The sequence below is a fragment of the Osmia lignaria genome, chromosome 11, assembly GCF_051020975.1.
Source record: "Osmia lignaria lignaria isolate PbOS001 chromosome 11, iyOsmLign1, whole genome shotgun sequence".
Classification (NCBI taxonomy): domain Eukaryota; kingdom Metazoa; phylum Arthropoda; class Insecta; order Hymenoptera; family Megachilidae; genus Osmia; species Osmia lignaria.
In genome coordinates, this window is record NC_135042.1 from 4,755,270 (window position 1) to 4,774,758 (window position 19,489).

General features: G+C 36.6%; 1 protein-coding gene across 5 annotated transcripts; it reads right to left on the reverse strand.

Moving 5' to 3' along the window:
- Positions 1–4: 4 nt before the first annotated feature.
- Positions 5–19,290, reverse strand: LOC117603705 (Y+L amino acid transporter 2). 5 transcript variants are annotated; one of them, XM_034323106.2, is made up of 13 exons: positions 18,936–19,290; positions 15,378–15,510; positions 11,896–12,146; positions 10,902–11,148; positions 5,775–5,900; positions 4,308–4,446; positions 3,877–4,000; positions 3,563–3,763; positions 3,244–3,318; positions 2,576–2,735; positions 2,404–2,496; positions 2,137–2,192; positions 5–1,718 (listed from the first exon to the last, which is right to left on the reverse strand). In XM_034323106.2, the coding sequence occupies exons 2-13, from the start codon at positions 15,400–15,402 to the stop codon at positions 1,716–1,718; spliced, it is 1,500 nt and encodes a 499-aa protein (XP_034178997.1). In that variant the 5' UTR covers positions 15,403–15,510; positions 18,936–19,290; the 3' UTR covers positions 5–1,715. The 5 variants fall into 5 exon arrangements, with proteins under 5 accessions (XP_034178997.1, XP_076546913.1, XP_076546916.1 ...); XM_076690798.1 differs by lacking the exon at positions 2,137–2,192; XM_076690801.1 differs by lacking the exons at positions 2,137–2,192; positions 18,936–19,290 and adding an exon at positions 14,834–14,970 and having other exon boundaries at positions 15,378–15,493.
- Between the last annotated feature and the right edge of the window lie 199 nt (positions 19,291–19,489).

Here is a 19,489-nt window from a genome sequence, read left to right on the forward strand (position 1 = left end):
ATGATTATAGAATGAATGGCAACCTAAAATTGCCTTTCTTTAATCGTCTTTAGTGATCAATATAAACAAAAGGATATAAAAATCGCTTAATGTTAAACATGAATCATTCTGACCCTATACTATCAGTTGAGGATAAAAATTCTCAACACAAATCCTTATCGTATCTGTGCATGCAACAATAAACGCACTCATCAAACGCATGCATACATTCGCGAAGGAATGAATGAATAAAAATACAAATAAAAAGAAAGTAAAGAAATAGAGGCTTGAAATGTGACTAAAATCATCCTAAAACGGTTGCTCGCTTAAAAAAGTATTAAAAAACCGTGAATTTGATTAATTAGTCACTTGAATCGCTATTGCATCTGTTTAAATGTTGGTTCTTTGCTCGGTGGGTCTTTTAATACTTTGCCAACAGGTCCGGACATCGAAATTACAATGATAATACACATTTTGTTAATACAATCAAAATTTGATTGCTTGACAAATACATACATTTGATAAATTTGTAATGTACGCTTTGGAAAGCGTACAATTGGCAGAATGATAACAAGAGTTCCACTAATTCCGATAGAACATTTTTTAAAACACGATGGCAGTATGTATAACGCGAGTACAATGTTTAATAATCGAATGCCAGCACGTAAAACAATACGTCTGTTTCTCAATTTCAACGAGAACGAGGGAAAATCAAATGATCTGTCTGCTGTGATCGAACAATAAATTATCGCTGACGATTTTTTATGGGATAGCTAACGAAGACGTATTCGATGCCTATGATGAAAGAGGAAGAGGCTCGAATCGCGTGAATGGAAATGATATACATCGTGGAATGAAAGAAAAATACATACATACGTTTAAATCGTTGCAAAGAATCGGACACGTCGCGTGTTCAACGGAGGCGAATATATTATGTTCCTTATTTTAACATATACACTTTTCTATTGATGATCATTTTCTGTTGATGTACCCAAAAGTTTATGGAATTATTAAAAAGACAATCAGTATAAAAAAAAGAAATTTTTCATGCTAATTCTAGAAACCTGTGGGTACTTCTTTGTGTATTTACAGGGTGTTAGAGAAATAATGACTATAAGTTACAGAGGAAATATTTTTAACAATAATATAATTATTAAATTAGAAATAAAATTAAAAAATATAGTGGCATAAATATGACACCAAAGTGTCTTCTTTTACAAATTAATTTCATTAACTTAGTATAATGGATCATTATTGTCTTAACACCCTTATATATTACTATACCTCCGCTGGAATCGCGAGCATGATATAATCTCGCGAAAATCTTGATGTCAACGTAGCAGGGATGATATCCAGGCAAGAGGGAACTTCCGTTCTGCTTAGTTTCTTAGGTGGCCTGCTACAAAATATGGCTGTCTTTTGGCAGGTCACCATTTACACTTGTAGAATGCTTCCTTACATCTTGCAATTCATTTAATAGTGTCTATATTAGAACACGATTTGGTAGGTCAACTCTAAATTTTCAAACTGTATTTTGTTGAAGTCTACCAGTCATTAATCTGAATTACGAATTGTTGAAGAAAAGAAGATTCTACGAGGTTTTCGGAAACTTCGCTTCGTTTGTCGTTGCCTTAGAACCGGAAGTCACTCCTGTGGATCCATTCTGACTGATTAAACCTGAGCGGGTTTCGACTTGCCGACGACCAGCATTATTTTCTGCAGGAACTTCGTGACGCTTACTGTAAAAGAAAAATAATATTCTTAAAGATTATGCAAACAAGGACCTATCGATACAAAATATGACATCACGATTAGAGAAGTTAATTATCAGATTTCATTATATATAATTAATTCCAAAGATTACATTAGTCACAAATTTTACTGGTGCACCATGTGAGACAGCTGTACGAGTTAGTGTGTGTGGTGCTGACTGTGAGTGCATCATGCAAAATTAAACTTGAACTCGTTTAAAACATAGTATTCAAATGTAATCACAGAAATTAAACAATTTTATTTCATAAGAAAAAGAAGGGGAAAGGAAGATTGATTTTTTAAAGAACTTATAATCATATATTCTTTAAATTGATGTAAATAAAATAAATATTAAGCATGCGTGACATGACAAGAGTAAAATTATGTTAGAGTGTGTTTTTGAACCTTAGTCTTTGGTCCGACGACTACCATCAGCTTCTGCAAAGTTTTGGTAACGGCGCCTGTGGGAACACATTTAACGTTAACCAAAAATAGAAGAAAATTATAACAAGAATCTTTCTAAATTTCTAAGAAACTCAAATGAATATGAAATTATAAAAAGAATAAAACAAGAACAATAGAAGCTCAATTTCTATGTAATCAGAAGTGATTCTCAAATTCTCTGACAAATGTTTTCCTTTTATTATAAGAATATTACAATAATCCACTTACCGACTCCTTTTTGGAAGCATTTTGGCTTGTTTTTCCACGCGATAAACATAAAGTACACAGGTATGGATGAGAATATCATCAGGCAACCGTATCCTAGAAAAGAAAGAATTAAAATTCTTGTTAATATAAATTGTCTTGGATGTGTGATATAATTTATAACGGATAAACTTACCTGTTTCCACAGGACTGGCGTACATTGGTACCACGGTTACAAAGAGGGTGGCAAGGATGTAAATAATTGGGAAAAAGAGATTCACTTTAATTGGCCTGGGTAGATTTGGTTGAGTCCATCTGAGCCATGGCAGGCACAATACAGATACACCTATGCTCAACTGCAAACAAATATGAAAACAATTATGTAAGTATTAGTATTAATAGAGGCATTAGTGTTGGTAAATTTTTCTGATTTCAACGACGGTCAGACGAGTCGCAATAAGGTGGGCACGCTTATGTCCGGCTATAAAGTCGGACAATACTGTCAATTACACTGGACAGTATGAGTCAATTAGAGAATTATCACTCGTCCGGTTGGGCTAATAATTCGTGGCGAGCAGGTATTCGTTCTGCTTGTATATCCTGACCTGTGTACAACAATCCATTGCATTTCTTGGAACATAATGACAGGCAATTACCCGATTTTATTTTCATTGCTGAACAACCAATAAAATTGTACTGTGTCAAGGCAAGTTTTTCTTAGAAATATATTTTAACGATCTCCATTCGTTGCTTTTCATTTTACTTTTAAATTCTTACATCATAAATCAATAACAACAAATGAAAAATATCCTTCTTAATTTATGTTAATTTGAAAATGTAGTTTCTTTAAATGATTTCACGTACCCAGGTAGCAAAACCGACGTAGTTGATCAAGGCAAAGATATCGGAGGAGCAGAGGTACAACATAGACAGCAGAGCCTGGAACAAATTGAACACCAACATTCCAATTAACGTTCGCAATTGTCACTTCCTTCGATCTCGATTGTACAGAACATTCTCGGTCAATCGCAATCTGGACCAGAAGATTGCACAAACATTCTCTACGAGATTACTCTTAAACTTGAAAATCCGACTAACGGTATAAAAGAAAACCTCTAGGATTTTTCTCTTTTATTACGGTCAACTTCTGGGAGATTGAAATATCGGAAGTGGCAGGATGTACCATGCAGAGAACGGCCGGCGTTGGGGTCAGTCTGGAAGTTTGGATCATCGTTAATATTTCAGGCATTTGACCCTCGCATGCTCCTGCGTAGAAAAGTCTCGAGGACGTTAAAAGAATTCCATTTACGGCGCCGAACGTCGAGAGGGCCACGAATACTGGTATCGTCCAGGCGAATACACCAAACAGACGGTTGGCGAAGGTCTGGAAGAAATACAAAACCCTTTTTAATTATGTAATCACAATTATAGGAATTTGATTATTTTATGGTGATTTTCACTATAGCAATTAAGTACAGTAACAAATTATCAATTTACCACTGCAACAGCTTCGCTCCCTAGAACTTCAACAGGGCTCAATGTGGTGTAGAAGGCCATATTTGCAAAAACGTAGACTACAGTGACCAGAACACAGGAGATGGCAATGGCTTTTGGTAAATTTCTGAAACAGAAACGAAAAGAAATATGGTAAGGATCGAAGAAGAAGTTGAGGAGTGTCGAAAATCAAAAGAACAGAGAGCAAGAACCTTTTAATTGACCTCGTGTCAAAGTTAAAGAAGGCGGGCTTTGCGACCGTATTTTTTAATTAACAGACATACCAGTTCATATGGTGTGATCATTGCAAGAGATTCCTACAGAGATAACGTTTCTCCTCTTTCAGAAAGAAGAGAAGAGTTGGAAGTTTGAATTTTCATTGATTTATTTCCCTTTTTTTCACTGTTTAGCGAAATGACTGGTGGATTGCTTACTTGACAGGATCCTTCAGTTCCTCGATGATGAAATTCAAGTAGTTCCAGCCATTATAAGCGAACAGTCCCGAATAGAAGCTGAGTGCTATCGACGTCACTTCTGTGTTCGTGTTGTCGAACGTGAAATACTGCGTGTGTCCTGCAACATGGAATAAAAGTAATCGATCAGACACGCGAGCCATTCGAAGGTATGCACTTGTCGTTTCTTTCGCAATATCTTTCATAACGTTCCGACAAAAACAAACGTCTGAATCTCATAAAAGAATTGTGAAACTAAGGCGATCGAGCTGACTCTATCTGGAAATAAAGCATGGAATCTTAGTATCTCAGAATTTTAGAATAGCGAGGGGCCCAATCTCCATTTTTTAGACAGCCAAGCCAAGCAAAATGTTAATTAAAGCTAAACCTATTAATTTTTAAACCAGAAGATTTTATACACTGGAAATTAAATTGAAATTGTCGTTGGCTGAACGATTGGTCTTCGGAGGGCTAAAAATGGTTCTCACGTCGATGTTCAGTGGAAGAAGAAGAGGCATTTGAACGTTTGAATAGGTCAATTCAAGCGATTCCTCGTGCACGAACAAGCGTACACACCTCGAGATCTCCTGCGTCTTTAACCCACCTTTTTGATTGGGCAAATTGTCTCGTCCGGCAAATGAAAAGACGCCTAACAGTCTTATACTGCTTCAAGGGTGGGCGTGGGTGGTGAAACATTATAACGCAAGCTTCCTCGTTCTTGCCCAAGACGTTTTCATTGCCTTTACAACAAACAGGGCTACACTTGACATAGAAAGCATACTCCGATTTAATTTTCGATTTCTATTCGATACTGCAATTTTATTTTTCAATTTGGTAGCATTCAATTAAAATTTGCAAAGTTATTAGTACTCTGTTCAATTTATTTCCCTTTCTTCTTTTTATTAAACTACGCTAAATCAGTAAAAACTTGACAGAAATGTGAAAATAAATTAGCCAGGAAGGCCTCGCGTATCAAGAATAAAAAGCTCGCATTTCTTACAGGCATTTCTCGAAGGCAATCGCACCATCAATAACTTTCAAACCTTCGATACTCTACATAAAATATTTAGTTCCACTCTTTCTTCGTGCCGTTTACTAAAAATGATACGACAGAAAAGATCCTATAACGATCGATCAACTCTATTTACAGTGGAGAGAAAGTTAGGTTTCCTTTTGTCACGGGTACAGACAAAAAGATTGTGCAAGAACTTCTTTTTGTCGAAATGATATAGCCTCGAGCGTTACTGGACGTTCTGTAAGTCAGACAATAGTTCATAGACATCGTGAAATATCCTGGTAGCTATTTGGCCGCAGTGACCTGTGCGGACCCACCCGCATGTTTCAATTAATCATAATTTTCTATCTCTGGGTACTTAGGAAGATAATACAGTTTCTAATATAAAATTGTTAATAACGAATGGAAGAAATGAATAAGAACATTGAACTCACCGCTGAACAATTGATAAGCCCCGGTGAAAATAATGATGAAGAGTGCGAGCAACTTGGCGTAGGTGAAAACGTCTTGCACTCTGGTCGCCCATTTTACGTCCCAGCAGTTGATGAATGCCAAGATGCCTGGACAAAATTGTTAATTAATTTTTTTTACAGCTCTATGATTTCCTCATTAAGACGTTTCATTAAAATAATACAATTTCGCTAAAGTAGAAATAAATTAAATTTATTAACCCTTTACCGTACAACATCCTGTCGTACTCGTGACGCAACTTACGTCTAAACGATTCTAAATCATAGAATCAGAATTTGTTAAGAAACAAACCGAGACGCACGTTAATTAGATGAATTTAGACGCGCGTTAATTAGATTCATTAGCCGCTGGAATAAACCGGGGAAACCTATCAACGTGATCGGGTTTGTCATTTGTTCCCAGACGAGATAGATTAGATCACTGAAGTGTCATTCTTTTCCAGGTGAGACACGCAACGATGGCACGCGAGTACTACAGAAACTTTTCTCTTGGAACATTTGATTCCATTCATTGTGATAAGGAAAGGTTAACGGATGTTAATTAACAGTGATAACGGAAATGCATGATTTAAGTGTCGTTTCGAGTGGTGTTAATTAAAAATTGGAAACTAATTGTGTTGAGATTAAAGATATAAATGAAAAATCAGTAATCAAGTCTTCTTCCAAAGTCGAAATTAAATTTATCCTCATGACCCATCGTCGTATTATTATCAGCATTGGATGCGATGGACTTTCTGCCATTTTATCAAGGATCGCTGAAAAGTCGATTCGTTTCCAAACCACAACAGGCAGATCGATAACACTAACGTTTACCAACATTTTAATTCATGGAACCGGTTGCATACGGGAGTCTTAGACTAACTGGCACCAGTCCAACCAACCATGACGACCACAGGGGGTGGAAACCAGCATGGATGGTTATCGACCTGCTACCTTAAGAACCATCTGTCCAGGTGAGCTAAGTTATACGTAGTTTTACTTTGTAATCAATTCGCCCCTTTCATCTAAATCTCGAAGATAGTTATCAAAATTCAAAACGAGAATTTAAAGGATTATTAACACTAGAACTATGATAATAGATACTTGATTGGTAGCAATATGAGACAATCTTATATTACTATCATATTTTTAAATTTATTACTTAATAATAAAATAAATGCTTCTAATTTTATTTTTTTCGAAAGTAACACTGTTTCATATTGCTACCTGAATTTCTATTAGCCCAAATTTTCCATCATTTAGAGAAAGTAGAAAAAAAAACCAGAAGTTGTGCAATTTATATTTATACAGCACATTCCGAATGAAATTCCTCAAATCTTTCTGTTTGATTTTTCTATTTATGACTATTCCGAGATTCTCTACATCGAAAATTAAAATGAGTATCTCATATTCGTACCCTCTTCTCTTCTGTTTATTGATCTCCTAAAAGACTTCGTTCATTGTTAAGCAATTGTCACCACAAAATGTTCTGATGCAACCTACTGCACATTTTGCACTTCCTGCGGTCAGGCTTCTTCTAAGAATGGTAACTTTATTGTCCATGGTTATAATGTGACTTAAGTGATCACGACAAACAATATTCAAGGAAACTGTAACACGTGGAAGAAGTTTTCTAACTTACTAATTTTGTTACATTGAATTGAAAAATCCGAGGACCTATAATTGATGACTTTGGATGATCAGGTTTCACCCAAACAACCCTTTTAATCCTCATCTAGATAGAGAATTTATAAAGTCTCTTATGGATGTTAAATAATGAAATGGAAATGTAAAATTACATTAAAATAAAATTGATGGATCGAGGAAGATTTTTAGATAAGCAACTGGATTCGACTGTCTGACCAGGCTGTCCTTGCTGGATTCGTTAGCGAACGTTGAAGAAAAGTAAAAAAAATGTCGACTGATGCAACATCTCGAAGAATATCGCGAGACTAGCACTGCACACGCTTGGTTAACTCGTTCTCTTTCGTTTCCATTCTATTCCCCTCGCTCGTCTTCTTTCAATCCGTTCTCTTCTCTATTCTGCTCTTCATTTCGCCCTCACCCCGGGAGCCCCCCTTCGGCGAATTATGCTGTTGTGGCTGCCAGTTGACACGTTATTAGAAGATTACATTTAATCGCAATGGGACGTGATTGCTACCGCAGTCTCTTTTCACTCGAGAGCACTGCCTCCTCGAGACTCCACGACGCGACACCGTTTCGATCAAATCGATAAATATACAGTATCTTTCAAAAATATTGTTAATTGCAATAATTACACAGTGGGGTGTCTTTAACCCATGGAGGATCCATGAAAAACGGCTACGAAACGATAGAGAATTACATGCAATATAATATTTAAAAAAAATATATATATATAAATATTTTTCATTTTCATCCTGTAATTAGATTTTTCTTGACAAAAGAAATCGAAAAGTTCTCTATCATTTTGCAATATACTCTTTGGTTTTCAAGATACAAGAGATTATACGTTCTACTTCCGGGGTGCCATGTTCACCCAGAGCAACCCGGAAGTCCAACTCCGCAAACGATAGTTGGTAGGCAAAATTAATCGACTAGTGAAAATTGTAGTATTTTGAAAAATTGAAGAGATTAAATTATTAATGAATGTAAAATATGTATTGTAAACCAATTAACTTGGGTTAGGTGAGGTCTACCATTGACCCTCCTAAGTTTAAGTGGCAAGAAACACTGGAGGAATAACATGACGTGAACGTAAATTAGATGGTCAAGTGATGGCATCAATTGATACAGGCACACTGATGTACGGATTATTGTCAAGTTTCTTTTCGATTTTTCTTGTTAACATTTTTTAACAATATGGATTATGTTTTAATGAATCTGATGAAACTGAAGCACTTGAAATGTAAATAATATGTAGATAAAATAACTGCTAAGGAATAATCGCACGTTTCATAAATCACGTAGACTCCCTTGGGATTAGTAATTATTGATCTTCATCACTGGAAACTCGTTTCAGGAAATCATTTTCCTCGGTGTCACTACTCATGCAACGTGCAATCAGTAATACGAAAAAATACAGAAAAAACAATCAATCAGTATTTTACCGTAGATAAACATTAGAACGAACAGTAAAGGGTAATCAATTAAATCGAATTTTTCCAAGAACAAATAGGTAATTAAAATCTAATCAACAGCTTTTTATGTGGATTCTTGACGAGAGTGAGAATGTTTCTCAATAGAAATTCTTTATAATTTTTCATATATCTTACACGACGTTTGTGATGAATACTTACAAGAACAAAACTTTTCCAAAAGAAAGCTCGTTGAAAGAAAGAAAATATAAAATAAGACCTAATTACGAGTAGACAGGATGAAAGCGACAGAAACGAGATTTCATTTCGTTCTTACAGGCAGGAAGCCTTGTTCGTGAAACGATCCATCGGAAATTAAACGGAACGTTCCCTGGAAAGTGTGATACTTTGTTGGAAAATCCTCTTTATGCTCGATGCGTGAAGCAGACGCGAGCGAAATTACCATTCATTCGCACCACTTTAATTACAAAGAATAAAAATAGAAACGTAGGAAAATTACCATGGCATAGAAGATTTTAAACGGTTACCAGATGGTGGCGGATAATCGCAAAGGTGAATGAATGAACGAATGAATAATTCATCGTTGTGGAGAGTCGACGGTGTGAGACGAATCTTACGGAAATTTTTTAAACCTGCTGATTTTAACATTAATTAACATCTTCAAGGCTGGAGACAGTGAATGATTTGAGAAAGAAGGTCGTAAAAGATATTTTTAAAGTCTAAGTACCGTGCGTCGCCGACTTTTCGGACGAATTTTTGGTATCCATAGGGAAGCATAGTGCGAGGAACGAGTTAACAGAGGACAAATTTTTCAAGTTCCTATATACTCGTTATAATAATAGCGTATAATATAAATATACTATTTACGATTCTGTAAAACGATATATAGAAGGGATCTGAAGACAGGCGGAAGAGCGGCGACCACAGAAACGCGATATCCTTCTGCTGTGTGGCATTTCCCAACGAAGAAAAGGATTCCCAAAAAATACGCTTTTTCCGCTCGTGTTGCGGGATCGAGACAAGCTGGCGATCCACGTATCGGCAACTTTTTGCTCGTTCAGAAACGAGTGGAATGTTGCTAGAATTTTAATGAACGTAACTTCAAGTACACCTGGAATTACTTGCTTCCCAACGAAGTTGTTTCGTATTTCAAATATTTTACGGTGTCTAAGGTTTGACTAGATAACAGTGAGCTATAAATTATCGCAGTGCAATTTTGAACCATTAAATTCAGCTTAAAAAGCCCTTGGGGATTCGTTAGATTCTTGTAAATTGCATGGTTGCTGTTGAGACATCCTGATGGACTGTTCCATCTCGATGAAAACAAGAAGACAGACAATTGCAAGGCTGTTATTATTGAGGGAATTACAAATTGCTCTCGTAAGAAGTCACGGTATTAACTGTGAAAGCTTCTCGAAGGACTTAAGCCGTGTTTCATTTTGCGACAATAGAGAGAAGTCGGATTTTCTTTGGCAAAAAAATGTCCAAGGACAATGTGAATAGAATTCCGTCGGCCATTAGAATATTGGCGATCTTCCTACCCACGCGAAGAAATTCCACAGGGAATGAGAATATTTCTGGAGTGTTTGTAGGAGGCTTGAAGCCTCGAATGATTTAAATCCACTGGAAGAACAAGGGAATTTTTCATTCTTTTCATTTTTAGTAGAAGAAATTTATGGAACTATAAAGACGACTGGACAACATATATATTACAAAAATGATCTATAAATTATCTCATTGAATGTAAAATCCATTTTTTCTCTAAATTTACAACCAGACTCAAGATGATCGAGTATATCATTTAATTAATATAATCGTTTCATCAGAGGAGATCGTCAGATTTTGGTGGTGTTCCAAGAATTGTCCCTTGTAATTGGAAGGACGGTTCACTATCATTCACCAGCATAACAGTCGCCTAATGAAATCATCTCCTTTCCTACTCTCACGGAGAGTCCATTTTTAGCTTTCTATTATTACATTTTTACTTCTATGAACTCTGACGGCAAATAAATTCTAAATAATTATGTTCACTCACAGATGCAGCAGGCAGCTAATATCCTCGTTGCATCGTCTGGTGGCGTGCAGTCTGGAAACACCGGCTTCAGTACATAAACGCTGAATGTCAAGGCCACGATGGCTTGGCTGCAAGGTCGCACTATCATACATTCAACCCAGAGTCTGATGAACGCCAGGAAAGGTCCGAAGGTCTCCATGATGTACGCGTAATCGGCGCCCGACTTTCTGATCATACATCCCAGCTCCGCGTAACAGTATGCGCCTACCTGTTGGCGATAAAATATACTTTATGGCTACGGTAGACTACATTAATCCTTTGATACCTTGGCTCAGCGTGTTACCGATTGAGTCAAACAGTATTCTATTACATAGTAATTTAGAGGATGATTCTCTAATCCTCATGCATTTTATAATAGAGTTATTAACACTAGATTTACAAGACGCGTCATTTTGACGTATTTTAAACTTGATCACTTATGCTAATCCTACCACTTATCCTACCACTTTTATCCAATTAACGAGACAAATTTGTTTTCATCCAGGCCTTCTAATCTTGAAAATCTCCATGGATACGCGTCAATTTGACGCAATCGTAAATTGACTATTAATCCTGGTAAATCGGCTGGACTCATAAAAGCATTACTTCAGTGATAAATATAAAAATGTAACGTACATAAAAATGTAAATCCCTACGGATACGCGTCAATTTGACGCAATCGTAAATTGACTATTAATCCTGGTAAATCGGCTCGACTCATAAAAGCAAAGTAAATGTCAAAAGTAAAGAATGCAGCGGAAATATTTCGAATCCAATATTTCAAATCTGAAGCGGTTCGCGAGGTGGGAATTGTAAACCTAATGTTAATGAATGCTTGTTACTTAAACTTCAAGCTTCGAAATGATATAAATGTTAATTTAATACTCAAATTAACTTACAATAATCGAGAGTTTTGAACTTGTTCGCCGGGTGAACGACTGCTTGCGAATCGATCGCGCAACAGGGTTTTACGTACCGTGGAGAAAATACCGGAAGCAGTCCACACTAGGAGGCTCGCGTTCACGCTTCCCGTGTACTTGAGGACACCGGTGGGGCTAACGAAGATGCCAGAACCAATAATCGAGCCGACGATCACGGTGATGCCGTTTAAAAGGGACATCTTCGCCTCGAGTTTGATCTCGTCGTTTGCTCCTTTGTCCGTGATTGGAACCGGGTCGTACGGGCCCTTCTCGCCATCCTTGATGCTACCCGACTTCGACATCCTCCCTGAAACGTAGAATAAAAACGTCAGTTAAATATCAGTTGATGCAAAACGCGGAACGTCGACGTGCCGATTATAAGGAGAATTATTAATTATTTATAAAGCATTAGTTATGCAAATGCTTGTTAAAACCGGTAATTAGTATATCTATTATCAGGAAACTGAAACACCGTGATAAAAATGAAAATAGATTTATTAACTAGCTTAGATTGTCCACTTCAAAGCTGTTGGGAGATAAATAATGTTTTTAGAACAAGTGGAGATAGTTAAATAGCATTGCATTTGATTATACAAAGAGTGTCCACCTTGAACTATTCGAACGATAACTAGCTAATCAGCTTTCTCGAAAACACCTGTTGAATAAAGTAAAAGAATCAACGAATTCAAGGCTGGAGTGTTTTGATACTTCTTCCATCGAGTTTCTCCGATTCATTAGATAAAAGCATCGTTACGAAGAAACGTTTCGTTATCATTGTTTTAGTTGAGAAATTGGAATTTCCATCGTCCCTTTGAATAATGCAACTCTCGCTGAGAAAAGATCCTACGGCGTAAATCTACTGGGAGGAGTTTGCTGAATCAGCAGCTTCTGTTTTGTAACAAAGTGTGATCAAGAGACGCAGTGAAAGATATAAATTTATGTATTTTTTATTAAAAATCTCTGCGGGAAATACTGCATTGTTATTGAGTTAGAGGGGCCATAAACTTCGGAATAATCTGAAGCTCGAGTAGACAGTTTGATAAATATAGATTTTGGTCTCCTCTTTATCTTTATTTTTATGTTAACTTTAAATAGCGTGCGTTTTAAGTCGAGAGACACGCGTTGATTTTTTTTGCATTCGTTTGGAAAAAAATGAAATTTGACCGGTAGCATTCGATATCGAAAGCGACGCGAATGTACTCGCAATAAAGCAATTTCTCTGACACATTTTAGCAAACTCATATACGGTGTCAAGAGTTTCACGATCATCAGATTTTTGCGCGAGGAATTCAGCAATGTTGCAAATCGAAAGGTGTAAAAATATGCAAAAATTCCAAATGAAAATTGGATAAGAAAAAAATTCTACGCACCAAAATATTTTTCGAGAAACGAGATCAAGTCATGTTTTTCCTCATAAAGAAACAAAGACTCGGCCTTCTGGAATTGGATTTGCATTAAAGAGAAACACGTGCGGCTTTATGTATTTACAAGAAACATTCGATCCAGAAAGAGAACGTAATTATTCAAGGGGTTAGATAGTTTGTTATTTACGTTCCACTTTCTTCGCCTTATAACGTTCGCTCTTTGCGACGACAAATTCTGGGAAAAAAATGAAAAATAAACGATAAGGAAATCCGTCGACTCTTTCTGCGTTTTACCGATCAAGAAACTAAATAAAACATGAGTTTCGCGTCATCGCAATTTTTTCATTTCAATGATCGCGAGTACACTCCTTCGTCGAGATCGCGAAATCGGCCAATGGTGTTCGCGAACGTCAATGCACGCCTTTCGATCGGTTCGCTGACTTTTACGATCGTTAATACGCGTTTACATACCGGATATTCTAGAAGTTATCTACCGGATTCTAGGTTTCTTGATCGATCATTTATTAATTACGCTTCTGTACGAGTCTTGTAATCAAAGTGGCACTCCTCAAGTTTCTATTATTTTTCACTTTATTCTTGGGTTTATTGAAGACGTCTGATTAGAAATCATTGAAAAGAAGAATTATTGAAGAATTGTCAAAGTTCCTTCTGATCGAGGTCAATTAAAAGAAAATAATTCTGATAATGAAACAATAACATTATAAATTAAAAAATACTACCAAGATCCATGGTGTAATTACAAAATATAGAATTGAACCTGCATGGTTAATAATTATTTTGTAACTTACTATTATTGAAGCATGTCCACGTAAACAAAAAAACGCATAGAATAAACAGACACCGTATCACATAACTCATAGAATCTCGTTTTACAAATCGGACACGTTGACCAGCATGTTGCACTTCGAACCTGAACGCTTAAGCTCGTTATTTCGACCAAATAATTGGAGTTATATTAGTCATTAACTGTGATATAATTCGTCCACATACCACAACGTGGTCAATCGAGATAGATCCACGATTCGTTCATGGTAATCGATTCACCGCCAGATCACTTATCAAGAAACAAACTCGGATCTAGCGTTAATAGTACCCAACTCCTTCTACCTTCCTTCGTATAAAATCGACTGAAATCAGCCAATGGCATCCACGAACGTCGATACACACCTTTCTATCACCTGGTGAACATGTTCGAAGGTGACAAACCAGTTCTTTAATCCGCCTCTGTTAACCGCTACTTATCCCTTGAATTCCATAAATTTTCTAATTGCTTAATAACGAATGCCGACTGGTTAAGTGTCTCGAGGGGAACAGGTGAATGTTAATGCGAAAATCGTTGCCGTATCGAGGGAGTTGTTCTTTCTTGTGATTTATTGTTACTATGACAGTTGAGGGTCACTTGTAGTCCGCGTCGCAGATTCAATATTGATGCACTAATTAAATAGAGAAAGAGAGGGAATCAACTTGTTAACAAAGTCAAGAAAAGATGATGCAAAGGTTGGTGTAAAATATCTACACCTATCCTTCATCTATTAAAAAAAAAAAAAGATACGATGAAAGGAGATGGCGAAAGTTAGTCGCAAGTTTTCCTCCTAATTAATCACGCTACCTTGTTTTCACTTTTGAATATTTTGCGCGTATACTTCGTCTGACAGTGAGCGATTCCAGACATGAATCATCGTGAAGTCTCCAGTGAAATCATTCCTTGACGGGAAGTCCAGATAAAGAGTCGTTAATGAAACTTCACTAGCAATAAATTATCTTTCGTTACATATATTTTCGATTATTACTTATAAACAGAATATCACCTCTTATAGGTACCTAGTATTTGAATGCAGGGCCGGCCCTGGGCCTAGGTAAACTAGGCGGGCGCCTAGGGCATAAGACGATTTTGCGTCTAAGAACGCAAGAAGAGTAATGTTTACTTGAATATTAATCGATGTAAATGCAAATCTAAATTAGTTATACAAGCTTTAATGTTAATTTTAAAAATTTTATTTGAGCTACTTTTTTTATGTCATATATGTGAAGGGGCCCTTTTTCGGAAATCTCAGGGCCGACCCTGTTTGAATGTAACAACATTTTCACTGATACCCTGTAATTTGGTAAATAAAATGAATATAACAATAAGTCTTCATGATGTTATCACGTACCAAATGTCCCATACGTGTCCCGCATCTTGTATATCCTTGCTCCGATAATTCCAGATCCTATTGAACTCGTAAAATCATCGATTCAATGGAAAACACACGTTCGAAACACGTAACATAAATCTTGCTGAATGTTCTAAGGGAAAGAGCAAATAAAAGATCGTACACAATGTAAACGAGATTTAGCATCGTTAAACAGCACGATTGATACTAAACAACCAAGCGAATGGCTGAACGATCACGGTATTGCTCCTATTTACACGACGCGACGGATCGAGCAAAAAGATGTAATCACATCCACCGGGTCGAGATACGCGTTTTGTAACCTGACCAATCCCGAACAGAAAGAACACGATTATCGTTTATGTTTTCGATCGAATTTGCTGCACTGATTCACGCTTGGTTTATAACGAGGAAAAAATGTCCACGAATTCGTTCTCGGAAGTATTTTTCTGAACGTCCGAATAAGCTTTGCTATTCAATGACGCGACGATAAGTTTTACCGTGAAATTCATTTATAATTATAATTGTGTTTTATGCCCGATGAGTGGTTTAATTAGCACTTCCTTATCTTGGTATTGCCTTATTTGTTAATTGTTTATATTATTTATTTTTTTGTGTGTTGCTCTTCGTATTGTAGTAATTAAGATATAATAGTATGTATACAAGTGACGGACGTTATTGTAGAACTCATATAGAGATTAATTTCAATACATTGTTAACCATGCAAGATTTCCTTTTCTTGTAATGCATTAATGAATATTTAAACGCAACATCTCGTTTTAGGTTTTAAATCGATTATTTATTAGTGATAGTATTAAATTTTGGTATCTGCATTATCTGGAATAGAAATAATTCTTGAAATTTTAGAACCTTCCTAGTGTTGATAAGCCTGACAAATTTGGGGGAATATTTTTCGATATTTACTTGGTGTTTCCTCTTCCTATCATAACATACCTATCTAACGTATATGTAGAAAAAATATATACATATAGGTAGATAGATAGTAAATATAGATATCCTAGAACGATCGACTACTTGTTGAGCCGTATCGCAAGCGACCCCTCGAAAATCTATAATCGATCATCCAGCTCGAAAGGAGCAATCGTAAGCGTATATGCACAAGCACGTGGGTCTCGGTGTCAACAATCACACATGGAGGCGCGTTTGAGTCACAACACGATATTAAATTTCCTTATATCTCATATTCTGAGATAAAAAGAAATGCGTTGTACAAAAAGAAACGTAAAAGAAGATATCTGTTCAAATCTAATGCAATACGATTTCTTTTTTTTTGTAAAAGGTATGCAGGTTCGATCCTAATACCAACACTGCCATACCTTAAATCGAAAAGCTTTAATAATCATGAAATTAAGAGAACTTTGCAATGAAATCAGTATAGATAATGAAACAGTTTCATTCTGGAGCACTCACGAAACGGAACTCACTAGCAACCCTCTCTTTAATTCGAACTCTTAATACGATAAGTCTGGCACTCGTACTGCTTCGAACCGCAATACGCACACACACGTTATGAAGCTGCTTTGAACCTAGTTTCTTATATCGTTCAAACTTTTGTTTCGTACTAACATCATAATCGATCTATGAAACCCCCCTTTCGAGTAACGACTTCGATATAATCGATTCCTTTACAGTACACAACCTGCGTCAAATGAACGCTTATTTGAAAATTCAAAATAAATTATCATATATTATAATTCTTTGTCTCGATGAAAGTTAACATAAGATTTAATAACAGCACCTTGTTCATATTTGTAATTTAAAATAGAAAATTTACAATTCGCCATTTTGACAGTTTAGATTGCTTTGATGTTAATCGTTTGAATTATTTGAAACGTCGAACAGCGTAATCTTTATCGTTCGCTAAATATAAACACGTATTTCCTTATCAACAAAGTTGTCCATGAATTTGTTACGTATTTACGATAAAATTTCTTGAAAATTAATTGCAGCTGTCAATACAGTGCTTTATTACCATATGAGTCATTTAAAAACTGATGTTAATGATTTATAAATATTAATAAAAAGAAATGAAATTTGTAACTGAGCTTATTTTCTTTCTGTGATATAAACAATAGAGCACATGTGAAATACAATAAAACAGAAGTGACGATTCATATGGAAATAATGTCAATATTTCTCCGTGTGTCTTCTTCTGTATGCGTCAAGTCAAATAGCTGATAGTGGATCAGAAAATTCAGTAAGAACGGAAACGTTGCTGTCTCTGTAAAAGAAGTTATTCCTGTGCACGTGCACGAAATTCCAACGAGTTTGGAACCTCCCGAAACTTTCCTGGAACATTACGTCAGTTTTTATTGATCCCGTACCGACATCTCTGCTCACCGTCTAACGGTAACACAACCTGTGCATCAGGCATTATGAAGTATTGTTGTCAATTCCTTCGTCTAACATAAATAAATAAAAAGTATTACCATTAAGAAATTTTGTAACCTTCGAACCTCATACGACGAACAGAAGAATGCTTGCGTAAAAAATTAAATATCACTAAATAGTAATATTAAATATTTAATATTACCAGATACTTGTTCCATAGGTATCAGTGTACTGTTTGTTAAGGGCATGGGAATAACCCGATATGTCTATCGGAAAATGTAACTAACCGTTTTCAAATCGTCGCTGAGAATATATGTTATCGATCCGTTTGCAGAAAACCAACCAATCGTTATGATAAGTGACAAAGTGTGTTTAGTAACACTAGAATGATGAATTGTCCCCCTAAACGTAATCATTTTATTCGATTACCTGTATGCTGTTTAAACATGTGCCTAAACTGCGCACATTTAAAATGTTACTATCAGAAACATATGTAATTGTAACTTCATTTAATATATACGATTAACATGAAAAATTGCAATTGAATTAAAAGAAAAGTGCGCATTCGATTGATTTACGACGAAGAAAATGGTAATATTCGTAGGGGACGCTAAGGGATGAAGAAAAGGCCAGTTTTCACCACTGTGAACGCAGCGGCGTGGCGGGCAAGAAAATCAATAGGCCACGTGGGTCGCCGACCGGGTTTTCCGTACCCAGTTTTCGTTCAACGGTTCACACTACAACCCTACGGAGTGATGAATAAACCGTCAAACAAAGAATCTCACGATACAATAGAAAAATCATTATTAATAGAAACATGTCTCCATAGAGGGGGTTGCTTTCATTCAACCAAAACAATTCAACGCGCAATTCAATATTGGTGACTTTTTCGCATCAATTACATTAGAAAAATAGAATTATTACGGAAATACTATCGACATATCGTATCGTTCGATCTTCGAGAAACGTAACTCGTACTCCGTGCGGCGTTACTCGACATACGCGAATACAATTTATAACATTACTCACTCGATTCAATCGTATCGAGCATCGCGATTACTTAACGTCCTATCATCTCGATGTTTACAATCGATCGCGTTCAATCTTTAACTACTTTTCATTCAACATCGTCGATAATTAACCGCATCTCGAACGGCGCATCCAAACCGCCACACGTGCATGAAAACTTATGATTGCATCACTCACCTAGTATCTATGAAAATCCGTGGAAGTGGTTGGTTCGTTGGAGATGAAACCAAGTCCTGATATTGCCACTGGTCGACGAATCACAGAAGAAAAATCACCGGAGAGACGAGCGAGGGTCCAGCGTCGTCGACACGAGGTCCACCCTCAGAGCATAGTTCCCTTTTCTGGTTCGATCTGTTCCAGCACTCACGACCAACTTAGGTGATCACGAAGGCAGGGCGGATGCACAGATCGTGTACACGACGAAACAACAAGGACGTGAAGGAGCCACGAAACGTGCAGCACACTGGTCGAGCTCTGAATGACCGTCGTCGAACGGTCCGCTCCGTTCGTGGGCTTCGCGCATTATAAACGTGAGGCAACGAGGACCGGCGCATGTCGTCGGTTCTTTCTCCGTCTATCTTTCTCTGTCCCTCCTTTTGGTCTGCCGCTATATGTGATTCTGTTATGCGCAGTGATGGGTAGATAAAGTATCGTATGGGGAAAACCAACATTTTATATATGCAGGTATCCTATGGAATATCGTATGTTTTTTTAAATATTTTCCACAATGA